This window comes from Glandiceps talaboti, chromosome 19 (assembly GCF_964340395.1).
Source record: "Glandiceps talaboti chromosome 19, keGlaTala1.1, whole genome shotgun sequence".
Classification (NCBI taxonomy): domain Eukaryota; kingdom Metazoa; phylum Hemichordata; class Enteropneusta; family Spengelidae; genus Glandiceps; species Glandiceps talaboti.
The window spans coordinates 8,843,496-8,860,122 of record NC_135567.1 but is presented as its reverse complement, the minus strand read 5'-3'; the positions used below and the strand labels follow the sequence as shown (position 1 = coordinate 8,860,122).

The window sequence follows — 16,627 nt, the reverse complement described above, 5'->3', positions numbered from 1 at the left end:
AAACCAGAGAAGACAGATTCAAGTGAACCAAACAGTAAGGAATCAAAAGCCAGTAAAGGGAAAGATGCAGGTATAAAGAAAACACAAAACCTACAAAACAAGAACTCGGAGGCGATTGACAAAAAAGAATCTGAAGATGCGGAAAATGATAAACCAGGAGTCATCCAAGAGAGCAGTTCTAACATGGAAATGTCTGAAAACCTGCAAAATTCACAATCAGGGGCCATCGAAGGAAATGATACGTACACTGATGATTTAGGTAACTTAGAAAGCAAGGAACCTGATGTAAACCAAGAGAAAGACACAGACATGAAGCAATATGAACACCTAGAAAGTAAGGAATCTGAAGCCAACCGTGAGAAAGACACAGGCACCGAGCAATGTGAAAAAGTAGAAAGAAAGGAGTCTGAAGACCACTTATGGAAAGATACAGGCATAAATGAAAGTGAAGAATTGGAAAGTAAGGAATCTGAGGCCAACCAAGTGAAAGATACAGCCAGAAAGCAATGTGAACAACTGGAAGGCAAGGAACCTGAAGCCAACCGAGGGAAAGATACAGGCAGTAAGCAGTGGAAACAACTGGAAGGCAAGGAACCTGAAGACAACCGAGGGAAAGATACAGGCAGTAAGCAGTGGAAACAACTGGAAGGCAAGGAACCTGAAGACAACCGAGGGAAAGATACAGGCAGTAAGCAGTGGAAACAACTGGAAGGCAAGGAACCTGAAGACAACCGAGGGAAAGATACAGGCAGTAAGCAGTGGAAACAACTGGAAGGCAAGGAACCTGAAGACAACCGAGGGAAAGATACAGGCAGTAAGCAGTGGAAACAACTGGAAGGCAAGGAACCTGAAGCCAACCGAGGGAAAGATACAGGCAGTAAGCAGTGGAAACAACTGGAAGGCAAGGAACCTGAAGACAACCGAGGGAAAGATACAGGCAGAAAGAAACAACTGGATGGCAAGGAACCTGAAGCCAACCGAGGGAAAGATACAGGCAGTAAGCAGTGGAAACAACTGGAAGGCAAGGAACCTGAAGCCAACCGAGGGAAAGATACAGGCAGTAAGCAGTGGAAACAACTGGAAGGCAAGGAACCTGAAGCCAACCGAGGGAAAGATACAGGCAGTAAGCAATGGAAACAATTGGAAGGCAAGAAACCTGGAGCCAACCAAGGGAAAGATACTGGCGGGAATCAGTGTTAACAACGAGAAAATGAAGAATCTGGTGACAAACAAGAAGAAAATACATATGGGCAGCAGTCTGATAACTAATAGAATAAATAACATTTGCCCAGGAAAAGATATATATATATAAATAAATATGGAAAACGTGGAGAAAGTGAATATTTGGCAATGCCAGTAAATTGTACAGTCTGAACTAGGTGTAAGTCTAACTAAGGCTAACCAAGAGAAACATTTCTTTAAAAATATATGGTTGTCGATCATTATCAGTAACTGTATTTGTGTTGGTTTCAATAAGCATATTATTGAATTAGTTTCAAGGTAAATTTTCATTTTTGATGATCAAATTACTGGAATTTACTATTGCAATAGACATTCTGGATCTGTATAACTTACTTCTCAAATGTCATGTACGGTTGGGTATGGTATAGTATTTTACACAGTACTGATGTATTCGACATAATGAATTTGCATGCATTTATTTAGTGGTGGTTGGATATTTAGAGTAGCCGTTTAGACAAGTCAAAATAAGGGTTGACTTTGAAGCAATTGTAATATATATTCTTGTTAGTGCACCTCTCTCAACATTTAATACTAAACAAGATATCAAAATGTAAGCGGTGTAATATGTGTAAAGATGCGTTTTTTGAAAATTTGGCTAATAAGGATATTTATGAACTATTATATGTGCATACACGAATGCAAGTAACATTTCTGTGGATAGCGCTGATGACGACAAATCACTCTAGCACCGTTTTGAGGTCGTGAAACTATCTCCTTTCTTTGTTAGTGTAAAGTGTAAATATACGAGTATTTAGTATGTGTGTAAATTTATGCAATAACTATAGTCTATATAAGGTATGTAATGCTTCATTATGCTAGCAACATGATATTGAAATTATTAATAGGAATGACATAATACAATATACACTGTACAATTACTAGTGTTAATACACCTAGTTACAAGTTATATATCCTCTTTGCGCCCAAGTCATCATACAACACCCAAGGTTCCCAGAACAAGACTCAAATCGTATGGAGATCGATCTGTGGAACCAACTGTGCCGAGTATGGAGTCTTTCAAATTAAGACTAAATACATACCTTTTTGAGAGAGCTTAGCTATAGCAATATCTATTGTAAAGCGCCATGGTCCATCATTGGTGGATACTAGGCGTTATATAAATCTCTTTATTCATATTATTGATAAGTGTGTTGTAATATGGAGAAAATAAAATAAATTGAATCATCAGAAACCATTATTATACAAAGTGAAAGTGACCTATGCGTCGTTAAGTAATTAGTTTAATTATTTCCATAATATATACAAGCAAGGCATGCATTTGATTTAGTCTGGACCATGCAAATAATATGTCTTTAGATAGGTATCAAATAAAGAAACCCACATGAGCTCTCATTTAAAATCATCAAACTAATTTGATAAGGCACATCTCTCCTGTTGATACTATCAAAAAACATATAAACCTTACATTTAAAAGGGGAAGTGCCACTCTAGTAAATGTAGATATTGTCATACACTTGAGTTCTGGAGAGTCATATCTTGATTGCACATTGCATTAATATTGGTTGGTAAGATATATCATTATTGAATCTCTCTTTCCTCTATATTGTTCTTTCAGTGATAAACTATTACCTGTTAGGTCTTTACACATGATTATTCAGAACATGTTAGTGATGTCATCAAACGTGTCACCTGACTAGATAACGTCATAGAAATCATAAATGCAGTGAAGGACAGAACGTTATAGAAAGTTTTCGCCACACAAACTCGGTCGTTAAAAGTGAAAGTATTCATAAGATGCACATAATGCCTTACTTCGTTCACATACGTAGTCATGAATATGATAGAAAATGAAAAATGCTTTTAAAATGTAATTCCGTGTTGTCATTGTAAAACATACGTATTTAATGACCTATAAGAAACAAGAACATAATCATCACACATTTAAAATAACTGAACATAAATTAGAAAATTGACTGTGAAAAACTTAAGTACTTTATTAGAACCATTTACCACGGTGAACTTTCATTCAAAAGTTGAATAAATCGAGCATAGTAGCAAGTAACACCATAAGTGAAGATTTGACGATAATAAACAGCGTCTTGAAAAATGGTCTAAACAAGTCTAAACTAATAAACAATTATAAACCTGAAAATATCAGATAATACTAGATGATTACACGACTGCATATAATTCTTTTTCATTTTTTACTTTTCTATTTTATTACATGGAAAAATACAGAATACAGACAAAAGAGAAAACGAAGAAAAAAGACTCTTAGAGAAAAGAACACAACAAAACACATGAAATATTGAAGGACAGTGAACTTGCTGTCAGTATGCAAATATGAAAAGGCAATTCACCATAGTCGGTTATATAATCACATGACTTGGAATAAACCACCACAAGTGTCATCAAAATTTTCTTTTGTGTATATGTCTTTCAGTCTGAAACTTATTCTTAAGGGTTGTAATAACATGAAGATGAAAAAGGTCTTGCTTTTGTAGTTTTTGTGTGTAAATAAATCGCTTTGCCTGAATTATGCAGCATCTAAGAATGTGTTTGATTTCTTTTTCATTTGTAATTTCGAACACGATGTCCCTGGACACACCTGTTATTAAACATAGCCATTGTGTCATGCCTTACTAGAACCTGTCAGTGGACTTACAATCGCAAGAATAGTGCAACAAAGTGTCTTTCTCCTCACAATAGCTACAACTATCTGAATTAAGCAAATTCCACTGGGAAAGCGTAGGGTTACATGAAAATATCATGTGCACAATTTGAAATTGCAAGATAATTAATTTTGTTTCGCTCACGCACGTAACTGGAATCTTATAGTCATTTTTCCAGTCACCGTGAATCAGTGGGAAAACACTCCGCCATTTTGTTTGATTAAATACTTCATGGGGTGTCGCATACTTAGAAATACAGTGTACAATTTCCCAGGTTTTGTCTAAGAATCTGTGTTGTCTTTCTGCGTATTTGCATTGTTTACAATGGTTGCCTTCCAGTGATGTGGTATTGCAGATTTCACTCATACATATTGCAGGAAGTTATGTGTTATCCCATTGTATTTGCGAACAATGGAATCATACTTTAGGAAAGTATCGGAATTGTCAAATACATCCTCTAGTTCTTTACACCAGCTTGATACAAGTCATTGTAAAATAATGAACTTTTACCTTTGGTAACAATAGAAAGATTAAACCAAACAGATTTTTTGTTTGTGATTCAGTATGATTTAACCGGTTAATATTTGTTTGTAGAACACTGGCAATTCTTTCCTAATGTATGATTTGTCACAATTAGAAGAGACAAAGTCATTAAATGAAATTTTACTAAAGAAACTCAAAGAGTAAGACTTCCATCTACCAGCTGGCTATAGAAGAAGCCTTTTCACCCAGACTGTCTTTATTGCCTTTTCCGTGGCGTTCAAAATCAATCATATTTAGGCCGTCATCTTCAAGTGAACTTGAAATGGTACACTTTTTAATCTTACCACACCAGAGAAAATTGTAGATGGCTGTATTCGTTTGATGACACGGTCAGTAACGGGTAAAACTGAGGCTACATTAGAGAGCTGTGTTATGGCAAGCGTTTTAATGATAGTAACTTTACCAATTAATGAAAGATTGCGCTGTGACCAAAAGTTCAGCACTGCTTAAGTCTATTGTCAAAATAACACTTACATCAATTTCTGATCAGAAGTGAACCAGATTCCGAACGAGGAAACAGGTTCGTTTGATCATTTTAAACGAAACGGTTTTTATTCTGAAGGAATACATGAGGTTTTCCCAACAGTGATTCCGTTTTGCTACAGTTAGGTTTGAGGGCAGCATACCAATCAAATAAAATAAGTACAATAAGTGAATTTTGAATACTAATAGAGTCTCTCATAAAAAGGGTAGTGTCGTCTGAGAGTTGTTAGGTGGTTACCTCCACATCCGGTTGATTAATGCCTTCAATTGCAGTTACATATCTTGATCGAAAGCATTTCTACAGCAATTACAAATAGAAGTTCAGAAACGAGACAGCCTTGCCTAACGCCTGTACTAACAGCAAATAAAACAATGCCTTGTTTCTGCTCAAAATACTTGTCATTAAAGGTAAAATAATTACATCTAAGAACAAGTTCAGCCGATCTCAGAAGTATGTGGTGTTACATTGCATCATGGGAATAAACAGAACTGTTTATGGAATAGTTGAACTGTGAAATTATTCAACCATTGCACAGACACTTCTGCTGACACCCATGAGGTACAGATGCCCACATGACTGACAACTTTAATTGTATGTGTCTCTGAAATGGCGCTTAATCTAGATGTAATTTAAGCATGGAACGATTATCCAGAACGTGAAGTATGTGAAAATATGTCGATTTCCTAGAGTGGATCTATTAATTCCAAGGGGTTCCAGTGTTTCGAGACAGAAAACGATTTCCTCTTTCTCCAACCTCAATTGATTCTCATCACCAGAAACCTTACAAATTCCTGAAATAGACATATCTGATACACTGTGATCGTTGGTAGTAAAATGCATAGATACGGGATAGTTACGATACTTTTGTCTGGTCAGGTGGAGATGTTCCACGAAACGATCACCAAGACGACGTACAGTCAAACTTTTATTTACAAACCACGTTTCTGGCATGTAATGCAATACACTACAACAGTACTAATACAAGTAAATCTACTCTTAACAGGCACACTGTTCTATACATACATACATACATACATACATACATACATACATACATACATACATACATGCATGAATACACACATAAACACATAAACACATATACACACATACACACATACATACATACTTACATACATAATAACATACATACATACATACATACATACATACATACATACATACATACATACATACATACACACACACATACATACATACATACATACATACATACATACATACATACATACATACATACATACATACATACATACATACAATTTATTGTCTGTGCATGGCATTCATATACATTATGGTTGGTTAATACTTTATCACGTTTCTATATTAAATATTACTATTGATTAAAATAATATCTCAATCTCAGGATGTTACAAATTTATGAGTGTGTATATATACGTTAGCAGCGTATGTGGTAGTGTAATTTCTAACCAAAGAGTGGTTTTTAAAATGACTGTTCTTTTAAAATCCTTGGGAAAAATATTTGCATTTATGGTTGGCTTATCCATTGGACCTGTGGTAGAGATCATGGTGAGTAAAGTTTTTACAACACAATTTCGATTTCAGTGTCAACTATATTTCCTGTATATGTCATCTAGGCAAGATTGATTTGAACTAGACAGTCCTAACAATAACATAAACAATGAGTGTGAACCCAGTGATATGAACTAGACAATCCTAACAGTCAATAATATAAACCCTGACTGAGAAACCTAGAGATGACGAGCAACCATCTAATAGAAAGTGATCTTGTACGAGTGATCAATAAATAGATATAGGGTATTGATGTCATTAGCCGAATTGTGTTTGTACTAGAGGCAGGTTACATTGTTCATATTGTATTTTCGTGAGCACTCTGTCGTGTCGCTGAGCTATTTTTGTCATGTAAGTATTGATGATGTTGATACAAGTGTTATGAAGTCAGTGAGACTATGCTGAAGTTGTGTATCAGTCACTCCATGCTTTATGAATGGACAATTTGTCATCGAAAAGCTAAACAAAGGGGATGAGTGTATGAATTTCTCCCTGGCAAGAATATGACAACGTCGACTACTGTGTCGGTGTATAGGATAAATGTAAACCCCTACAGATGTTACCGTGTGCATAGGAGGTTTACATTTATACGTATAAAATTACTGAGTTGTTTGTTTGTTTGTTTGTTTGTGTGTATGTATGTTTGTTTGTTTGTTTGTTTGTTTGTTTGTTTGTTTGTTTGTTTGTTTGTCTGTCTGTCTGTCTGTTTGTTTGTTTGTTTGTTTGTTTGTTTGTTTGTTTGTTTGTTTGTTTGTTTGTTTGTTTGTTTGTTTGTTTGTTTGTTTGTTTGTTTGTTTGTTTGTTTGTTTGTTTGTTTGTTAGTTAGTTAGTTAGTTAGTTAGTTAGTTTGTTTGTTTGTTTGTTTGTTTTATTTATTTGTTTGTTTATTTACGTGCCCTATGTGGGCTTACCCAGTGAACATTTAGTTCAATACAAATACATGTACCGTATAAATTAAAGAGTTACCACATCCAGCCCACTGGGCTTACAAGACACAAAAGAGAACAGAGAACTGAGTAAAATTCCATTGCGCTATCACCTATTCATTAACGATACGAGATGACAACTGTAATGTCAAAGAAAGCATTGACATTAACATTATACTTGAATGTTTTAAAAGACTTTGTATCTAAGTATTTTCACATCGGTGGTAAAAAAAAAAACCTTGCAAACTCAGCTTGGACCACTTTAATTTCAAACAAACAACTTTCCATAGTATTTAAGTTAATAAAGTCATGAATATAAGTTTTGTTGTATACAGTCACTTTACTTTATATTCACAATTTATACTGGGATAATACATTGCTGTATGTACCAGGTATTACCCAATCAAATCTGTTTTGAAATTAGGTTTATCAGACAGTGTTAGTATATTTTGTCGTTAAATTGTCACTCCTACGAAATATGTGTCGAACAAAATGGTAAGGCAATTAGGACTAATAAATTATATACTTCTATTTTGAATTCATGATGGGCGAACGGTTAGAGGAGCCTTCTTTAATCTGCAGGCTGCTAGTATTCATCCCATCGTTGCCATTTGTTTCTGAATGGCTAAAGTGTTTGGGTAAGATTTGAACCGCGATTGTGCCTCAGTCCACCCAGCTATACATGTATGATTGAGGACCTGGTAGAATAGAGGTTGCAATGTGAATGCTTTAATCCAATGGTCTTATAGAGGCTGTCGTAGACTGTATGCTCCCCAGGGAGTTGAAAAGTATAAAGGGCCGTTGTGCCACTATAGATCCGTGCTTTGGGGTAATCAATGTAAAGTACTTGGAGCACAGATTGAGAAAGCTCTATATAAAAATCAACGGTATTTTTATTTGAAATGTCTGTTTGCCATGTGACACAGGTTTCAATAATTGTTATGCAATTCTAATTTCTACCTCAATTACATTGTATTAACACCACACGACAAGCTGCTGTAGGGATTTCTCTTGTCAGTAACCATTGTAATACGATTTTAATTAGTTATTCCCAATTTTAATAAAAAATGCTAATTATCAACAGAAAAACCTACGTAATGAGTACTCAGACAAGGGTCATTTTTTTAAAAATCGGTTGATGAGACTGACGAGGTGATTTGCTGGTGTATTTTACACCCTGAAAGTGAACATTGCTTATTATCTTATACAGCGAAATGAATGATCTAGCACAGGAGCAATGTAGATCTCTGGAGCAGTATCAACCCTATTATAATATAATACATTCTGAGGAAATGATTTTATTAGAATAATTGTGCATGCCATGCCTACAAATGTGAAATACTTTGTACAATGTCTTCCAGAGTTGATGATATAGTCAGTGCTTGAACTGAACACACTCTTAAAAGGTTGAGAGAGGTCACTTTAAGAGGACACAGTATGTTGTGCAATCTGGTACATTACAGGAGCCTTCAGTAATTATAAGGGGAGAGACCCGGGGGAATTTGGGGTGGGGTGGGGGTTGGGGTTTCACTTTGACAAGGTTCTCGGAGGATGGCCATAATTTAAAAAGTAGGTCGTTTAGGCGAAGATCACAAATTACTTTGACTCATTATATTGTGTACATTTTGTTTTTTGATGACAAAACGTCCAAGTTGTAGCTAGTACAAGTTTATGAAGCATTTTCGTGACTTCTTCACGTATTGTAGATATACAAACAGTCAATTGAAGAAACAGTATCATACAAGACAGGACTCCAAAATATATATGACGTAACAAAGATGGAAGAATGTACTAGCCAATCAACTCATCCAGTCCATCAAATGAAAAGAAAGCCAGAAAAGGAGACAACATTTGACAAGAGTCTTTTCCCGTACATTGAATATAATCATTTTGGGATGGAATGGATTGGAATCGTGGATGAATTAGAATGGTCCTACAGTAATTTTGTCAGAGATGAAAGAAGTCCATTATCAACATGTTTTGACGTCAGCTATGGATCAACTGGTACAACATCGGCAAAGAAATCAAAGTAAGTATATATTTCATCTTACACTACTGTTAAATCTATGAATGGCACATATATATATTGAGTAGCTATTGGTTGAAGGATATTCCGCATATTAATGATATGCTAATATATATGTAAATGAGCAAAGAACAATAAAAGTAAAGGAAATTGTTTTATTTTATTTTATTTTATGATCTAGATAGACAGAGATAAATTCCAGTAAGGGAGAAATCCCATTTTCTTAAAATATGATATCACATTTGACAACGTAAATACTTAGTGTCAGGTCAGCCAAAACCAGGGGAGGTTCCACAATAGATTACAAACTACAGATATGCAGCAGTACCCCCATTCACATGCCCACCCACTATAAACAACAACAAAAACATCAAAACAGAACTTATCCATCATCTTGTGTAAGGGAAGAAAAACGAGGTTTGTAACGCCTAATAAAAAAAATTGTGTCGTTCCGATTACGCTTCACACTAATACATATGTGAGTCTAGTTCAGGTAGTTATGTTTTCCATTATTTTCAATATGGTCTCTGTGTTATTGGTTTCTTCTCATCAGATGTACAACCATTATAGATTGGAAGAACAGTTTTATATTGTCATTTTAAGTTGATGTTAGTTTCTACATATACTTTTTCTTGCAAGACTTTACAATTTTTGCAATTTCACAATTTTTTTCCTCAAATTCATTTAGTGTTGGCAGTGAAAAATTAGGTAGGGGCGGGTAACCGGAACTAAATTTTTTTTCCGGCCTCAGCTGATAAATGGGTATATCTGATTGTCTGGCCTAAGCTGATAATGGGTATATCTGATTGTCCGACCTAAGCTGATAATGGGTATATGCGATTGTCCGACCTAAGCTGATAATGGGTATATCAGATTGTCCGGCCTAAGCTGATAATGGGTATATCTGATTGTCCGGCCTAAGCTGATAATGGATATATCTGATTGTCTGGCCTAAGCTGATAATGGATATATCTGATTGTCTGGCCTAAGCTGATAATGGGTATATCTGATTGTCCGGCCTAAGCTGATAAATGGGTATATCTGATTGTCCGGCCTAAGCTGATAATGGGTATATCTGATTGTCTGGCCTAAGCTGATAATGGGTATATCTGATTGTCTGGCCTAAGCTGATAAATGGGTATATCTGATTGTCCGGCCTAAGCTGATAATGGATATATATGATTGTCCGGCCTAAACTGATAAATGGGTATATCTGATTGTCCGGCCTAAGCTAATAATGGGTATATCTGATTGTCCGGAGAAAGCTGATAATGGGTATATCTGATTGTCCGGCCTAAGCTGATAATGGGTATATCTGATTGTCCGGCTTAAGCTGATAATGGGTATATCTGATTTAGTGTAAAGTGTGTCTCTTCTAAAATCCTATTTGCTAATTGTTGTGATTTCAAAATATATATGTAAATTACAATATACTCTTAAGGATAGTTGCTATAGCTGATTAGGTTTTGGTAAAGATTTCATGATTATTAATCAGCTATTTACATAATTCATGGTTTTCAGTAATAAGGCTATGCCTTAAGAAGGCACGCGTACACTTCAAAATGAATACAATTTGGTACATACATTGATGATAACAAAGTGCATGTGTCGTATACAGTTTAATATAGCTTGTTCGTTTAAGGACTCATTTGCATAATTAATGATTTTTCAGTAATTAAGCTATATCTTACGAATGCATACTTCAAATTGAACATAATTTGGTACACATTTCAAACAAAACAATGCAAGCTTTAGTTTGTACATAATTTGGTACATACATTCATGATACCAGGGTACACATGCCCCATCAATCTTATTGATGTAATGCTTAGTTTTAATGAGTCATTTGCATAATTAATGATTTCCAGTAATTAGGCTATATCCTAAGAATGACCCATTTATATAATTCATGATTCAGTAATTAGACTAAATCTTACATTTGGAATGCGCGTTTCAAATTCAATATAAGTTACTACATACATCAACCATAACGAAGTGCGCAGCTTCTAAAAAACTTGTGTGATGTAGCTTTTAGTTTTAATGAGTCATTTGCAGAATTAGGCTATATCTTAGGAATGCATTTGTCTTCATACTTTAAACATAACTTATGTCGTATGTTCTGTTGCATTTCTACAATTATTCTGTGTAGGAATGAAAATCTAAAGACTCTGCCCTTGAGTTTATAGCTGGTATAAGCTTGTGTCTTATTAGTGTCCATATTATGTTTAGTGGAATTTGTAACAAAAACCTTGTGCCAGACGTGTCGCCTAATTGAAACTCTATAGTCACTTCGTTTTGGTAGTAATATAGAGTTTAACAGTTTAACAGATTTTAACAAAATGTTTTTTTCGTCACAATTTTATTCTCAGAGTTTATCTATTTGAGAGTAGAAACGTGTTCAGCAAGGGAGAATATATTCATGTTGTGATTGAAGCATTTGATGAGTACGGTAATCGACGGTGGAAAGGAGGAGACTTTTTCCAAGGAGTGATGTACGATGAAGTACAAGACAAGCGAACACCTGGTACGATTTTTGACTATGGAAATGGTACGTACAGTGTGTACTTCTACGCTGCTTGGGCAGGAAAGGAAACTGTCTCCATCAAAATATGGTACACTCGGGAAACAATTATTTACAGTGACATCTTACGTTCACAGAATTATGACCGAAGTGGATGGATTGGTGCTTTCAGAATAAGTAAAATGAAAGAGGAGGAAATACAATGTTCAACAGAAATTGAAGGCATTTGGGAAAATAAATGCGAGTTTACCAATACTGTATCCTTGGGGAAAGTAGTAATGATATGTGACAAGCCGTCGAAGTTGTCGTGTGATGATTTATGGAAAACGAGCCACAACAAAACGACTACAAAGCACACATCCAATGAAGCTGTGTCTTATTTCAAACAAATGTAAGTAAACTTATAGATAGATAGATAGATAGATAGATAGATAGATAGATAGATAGATAGATAGATAGACAGATAGATAGATAGACAGACAGACAGACAGACAGACAGACAGACAGACAGACAGACAGACAGACAGACAGATAGATAGATAGATAGATAGATACTGATCGATAGACAGATATATGAGTGAGTGAGTGAGTGAGTGAGTGAGTGAGTGAGTGAGTGAGTGGGTGGGTGGGTGGGTGGGTGGGTGGGTGGGTGGGTGGGTGGGTGGGTGGGTGGGTGGGTGAGTGAGTGAGTGAGTGAGTGAGTGAGTGAGTGAGTAAAACAATATGTAAATAAATTATAAATAAATAAATAAAAACTCTCACTGTTCTTAAATCTAAATTTTCCTATAGAAACAAAGAACAAAATGTTGAGGTTGGTGAAAGTAATTTAAAGGTTACAATTATTGGTAAGTATACATTCTACTTAGATTGTCGACGTCCTTGTGCTGTGACTGTGCCACCTCTCCTCTACCACGAGAGTGAGATTCCAAATGCCCTCAAATTAGCAAAAGTCAAACCAATATATAAAAAGGGTTCAGAACATCACACTCGGACAATTACAGGCCAATATGTATTCTTCCCCTTTTGAATAAAATTTAGTAAAAATTAATTAATCATGATCAAATTATGTATGAGCATCAACATGGCTTCCGAAAAATGTACAGCACAAAATTGTCTGTCATTAATTTAGTGAAATAACTCCTGAAGCAATTGGACGAAGGTATGATTATTCTTGGCATTTTTTCCTTCCGTAAGGAAGGATATATATTAGGGGGTGAAAAGTCTGTCTGTCTGTGTGTGTGTGTGTGTGTGTGTGTGTGTGTGTGTGTGTGTCTGTCTGTCTGTCTGTCTGTCTGTCTGTCTGTGTGCATGTGTGTGTGTTTGTGTCTGTTTGTGTCTCTGTGTGTCTGTATCACCATTTTCTAAAAAAACGGAAATTTGGTACACATGTTCCGTAGGGTAATAGCAAGAACTGATCAGGTTTTGGTAAACATCCCATGAATATTAATGAACAATTTACGTAATTAATGGTTTTCGGTAATTAGGCTATATCTCAAGAATGCACTCTTCAGATTCATTATAACATGGTACATACATTTGCGACACCAAAGCACATCTGTCCTGAAAATACTATCGATTTAGCTTTTAGTTTTGATAAGTTATTGGCATATTTTCGGTAATTAGACCTGTTGGCCACAAAAAAGAAAGTTGTTGTTTACGGCCAGGAAACGTTCTCTAAATTGGTATGAGAACTCATACCTTTTTAATTGTTCATGATTAGTTCTACAGTTGTCTTCCCAGAAATAGCAATTAATGTAGGGAAAGTTATTTTGTGTTTCCCTTGGATCTGCAGTCTGCATTGACTGGACAAACATGAGAAAAAAAATCGAAGCGGTATTTAAGTGATGCACATCGACCGGAAACAATTCTTTTATTTCTTGGCCTTAAAAATTCCTTCCATGAGATCTTTGCTACAATGTTCTATAAAAGCTTCACATTATTACATGTGTGGTTGGCCGTAAGATCGCATCTGCAGGCAATCATGCTAGAGAATTTTCCTACATAACTTCATACGATCTCTTCACTATTTCAAAATTGAAAATCTTGTTTTTACTTCGTTCGATGTTCCCATGTCCGAGCAGCCTAGGAAGTTGCCTGTGAAAAATTGTGCCAATGCCGGTGAGTTCTATAAATATCGGCATTCAGCAGGTGACATTCTAAATGTTCTGGTATATAAATGGCTAAATTTCCAATTTACCGGCATTTTACCAGCAATTTTGAAGGTCGAACCTGCAAGTAATTTATACGTTGCAGTGTTGACGAAATATTCTAACTGAAATACAATGACTCCAAAGTATCTAAACATATGACAGACAGCGTTATTGATGTTAGTTTTGACACTTCCATTAGATAACAATGGACGACCATTCACATGAACAGTGTACACAAATTTGATAGGTTTGTTGTTGTTTTTGACTATGTCAGCAAGCGTTTGGTTTCAACACAATTTAGAGAAATTAAATTGAGAGAGGGTCACTTTTTAGCACAACGGACTGGGGGGGGGGGGGGTATATTTTGGCTGAGATCGGGCTTGAGTTCCCCCTGCCCTCCCCTCGTAATTACTGATCATGGCTCCCTAAACCATCTAAATCATATACTGAACTAGATTGTTACAATGAGACAAGACACATTTGATAGGCATTATAGTGTATCATCTTCTAGTTTTGGGGTGGTGGTGGTGGGTGGGGGGGGGGTTGAACCGTACGCGTTTTGGCTTAGTTGACACGCGACAAAAATTACGATTATACTTTTAATGGAATCTGTTTTGTACCCCTAAATACAAATATTTCTAACAAATGTCAAATCGAAGGAATGAAAATTAAAGACTTTTTTGCTTAATGATAAATACATGGCACTAAAATACATGGAGAGAATGATGGCTTTGTTTTACTACTTTATACTGAGTGAAACAGATTTTGCTGTCTGAAACAATGATTATGTTTGGCCAATTTAGTTTGAAGTGTGTGTGTGTGGGGGGGGGGTCTGTCGCTTAATAAAAAATGTAGTTTTTTTATCCCACATTAAACTGTTGATCTTGTTTCTTAAGAAATGTTATCAACTGTGTCTTCTGTGTACCGTATAATACCTCGTTAGCGCCCTCACTCGATTTAGGTCCGAGCACTGTGTATGGAACACTGTTGTGTCCATCACATTTTGGCTGCCTGCTTAATTTGCATTATTCTTAAATCTTCCAGACAAGAACATTAAGCTGGATCTTCCACCATGTGGTCCAGATTTACCCATCCCACTGTCCAATGGATATTGGATTGACAATATTACCTTTGTACCTATGATGTGTAGAAGTCAACAGTGGTCCCAGAATGACATTGAAAAGTGTCTCTATGGCAAGACTTTACATTTCAGCGGTGGCTCAACCATTGGTCAGCTGCGAGGTAGCCTTGAAGAACACAAAACGACTAATTGTACTATACGTTTGAATTTTGTTGCTATGAGATTCGGTGTCCCACAAGTTCACTCAGGCATGGTTTTTGAGGCCGATCTACTTGATAGCATCCCTCAAAATGAGTGCATATCTGGAGAATATGTTCTAGTGATGAATTTCTATGTTCACTTTTCGCAATGGCCAACCAGATCATACCTAGAAAGATTGTATTCTGCGAGGTTGGCTATGCAAAGATTTTTAAAACGATGCCCACAATCTATATTAATTATTAAATTATCACATCCTTTGGATAGTCACCCCAATGCTGCAGACTATACTACATTTGCTAATCATATATACTACGATATGAGTAAAATGATTCGACGGGTTCTTGGCGGGATAGGTATTCGGTTTCTTGATATTTGGGATCTTGCAGCATCCAGTAAAGAACGCAATAAGACCCATATGAATTGGGCTGTAATAAAGCAGGAATTATTTCTCTTGTTATCGTATATCTGTCCACATATGGTGAAATAATAATTTCATGTATCATGGTGAAATAATCGTGTCTGGGGAAATAACAGTTCAGTTTCATACATAGTGAAATAATCGTTTTAAAAAGGGTGAAATACTAGTTTCATATATGGTGAAATATTAATTTCATATGTGGTGAAATAATCGTTTAAAAAAGATGAAATACTAGTTCCATATATGGTGAAATATTAATTTCATATGTGGTGAAATAATCGTTTTAAAAAGGGTGAAATACTAGTTCCATATATGGTGAAATATTAATTTCATATGTGGTGAAATAATCGTTTAAAATATGGTGAAATACTAGTTTCATATATGGTGAAATATTAATTTCATATGTGGTGAAATAATCGTTTAAAATATGGTGAAATACTAGTTTCATATATGGTGAAATATTAATTTCATATATGGTGAAATAATGGTTTAATATATGGTGAAATACTCGTATCATGTATGGTGAAATAGTAGTGTCATATATGGTGAAATAGTAGTTTAATATATGGTGAAATACTCGTATCATGTATGGTGAAATAGTAGTGTCATATATGGTGAAATAGTAGTTTCATATAAGGTGAAATAGTAGTTTCATGTATGGTGAAGTACTAGTTTTTATACATGATGAACAAATCGTTTTCCACATGGTGGAATATCCTTTTGACAAAGTGAAATTATCATGGTATATCTGTTTTACATGGAGGGGGGGGGGGAATAACCTTTTCATGGTATTTGTTTTACATGGGGGGGGGGGGTTTAACTTTTTCATGGTATATCTGTTTTACATG

At 35.5% G+C, this 16,627-nt stretch overlaps 1 protein-coding gene across 1 annotated transcript; it reads left to right on the top strand.

Moving 5' to 3' along the window:
* Positions 1 to 9,160: 9,160 nt before the first annotated feature.
* On the top strand, positions 9,161 to 15,848 carry LOC144450396 (NXPE family member 4-like). The gene is made up of 4 exons (XM_078140996.1): positions 9,161 to 9,411; positions 11,778 to 12,320; positions 12,719 to 12,774; positions 15,124 to 15,848. Exons 1-4 carry the CDS (start codon positions 9,161 to 9,163, stop codon positions 15,846 to 15,848), a joined length of 1,575 nt encoding a protein of 524 aa, XP_077997122.1.
* Positions 15,849 to 16,627: the final 779 nt, after the last annotated feature.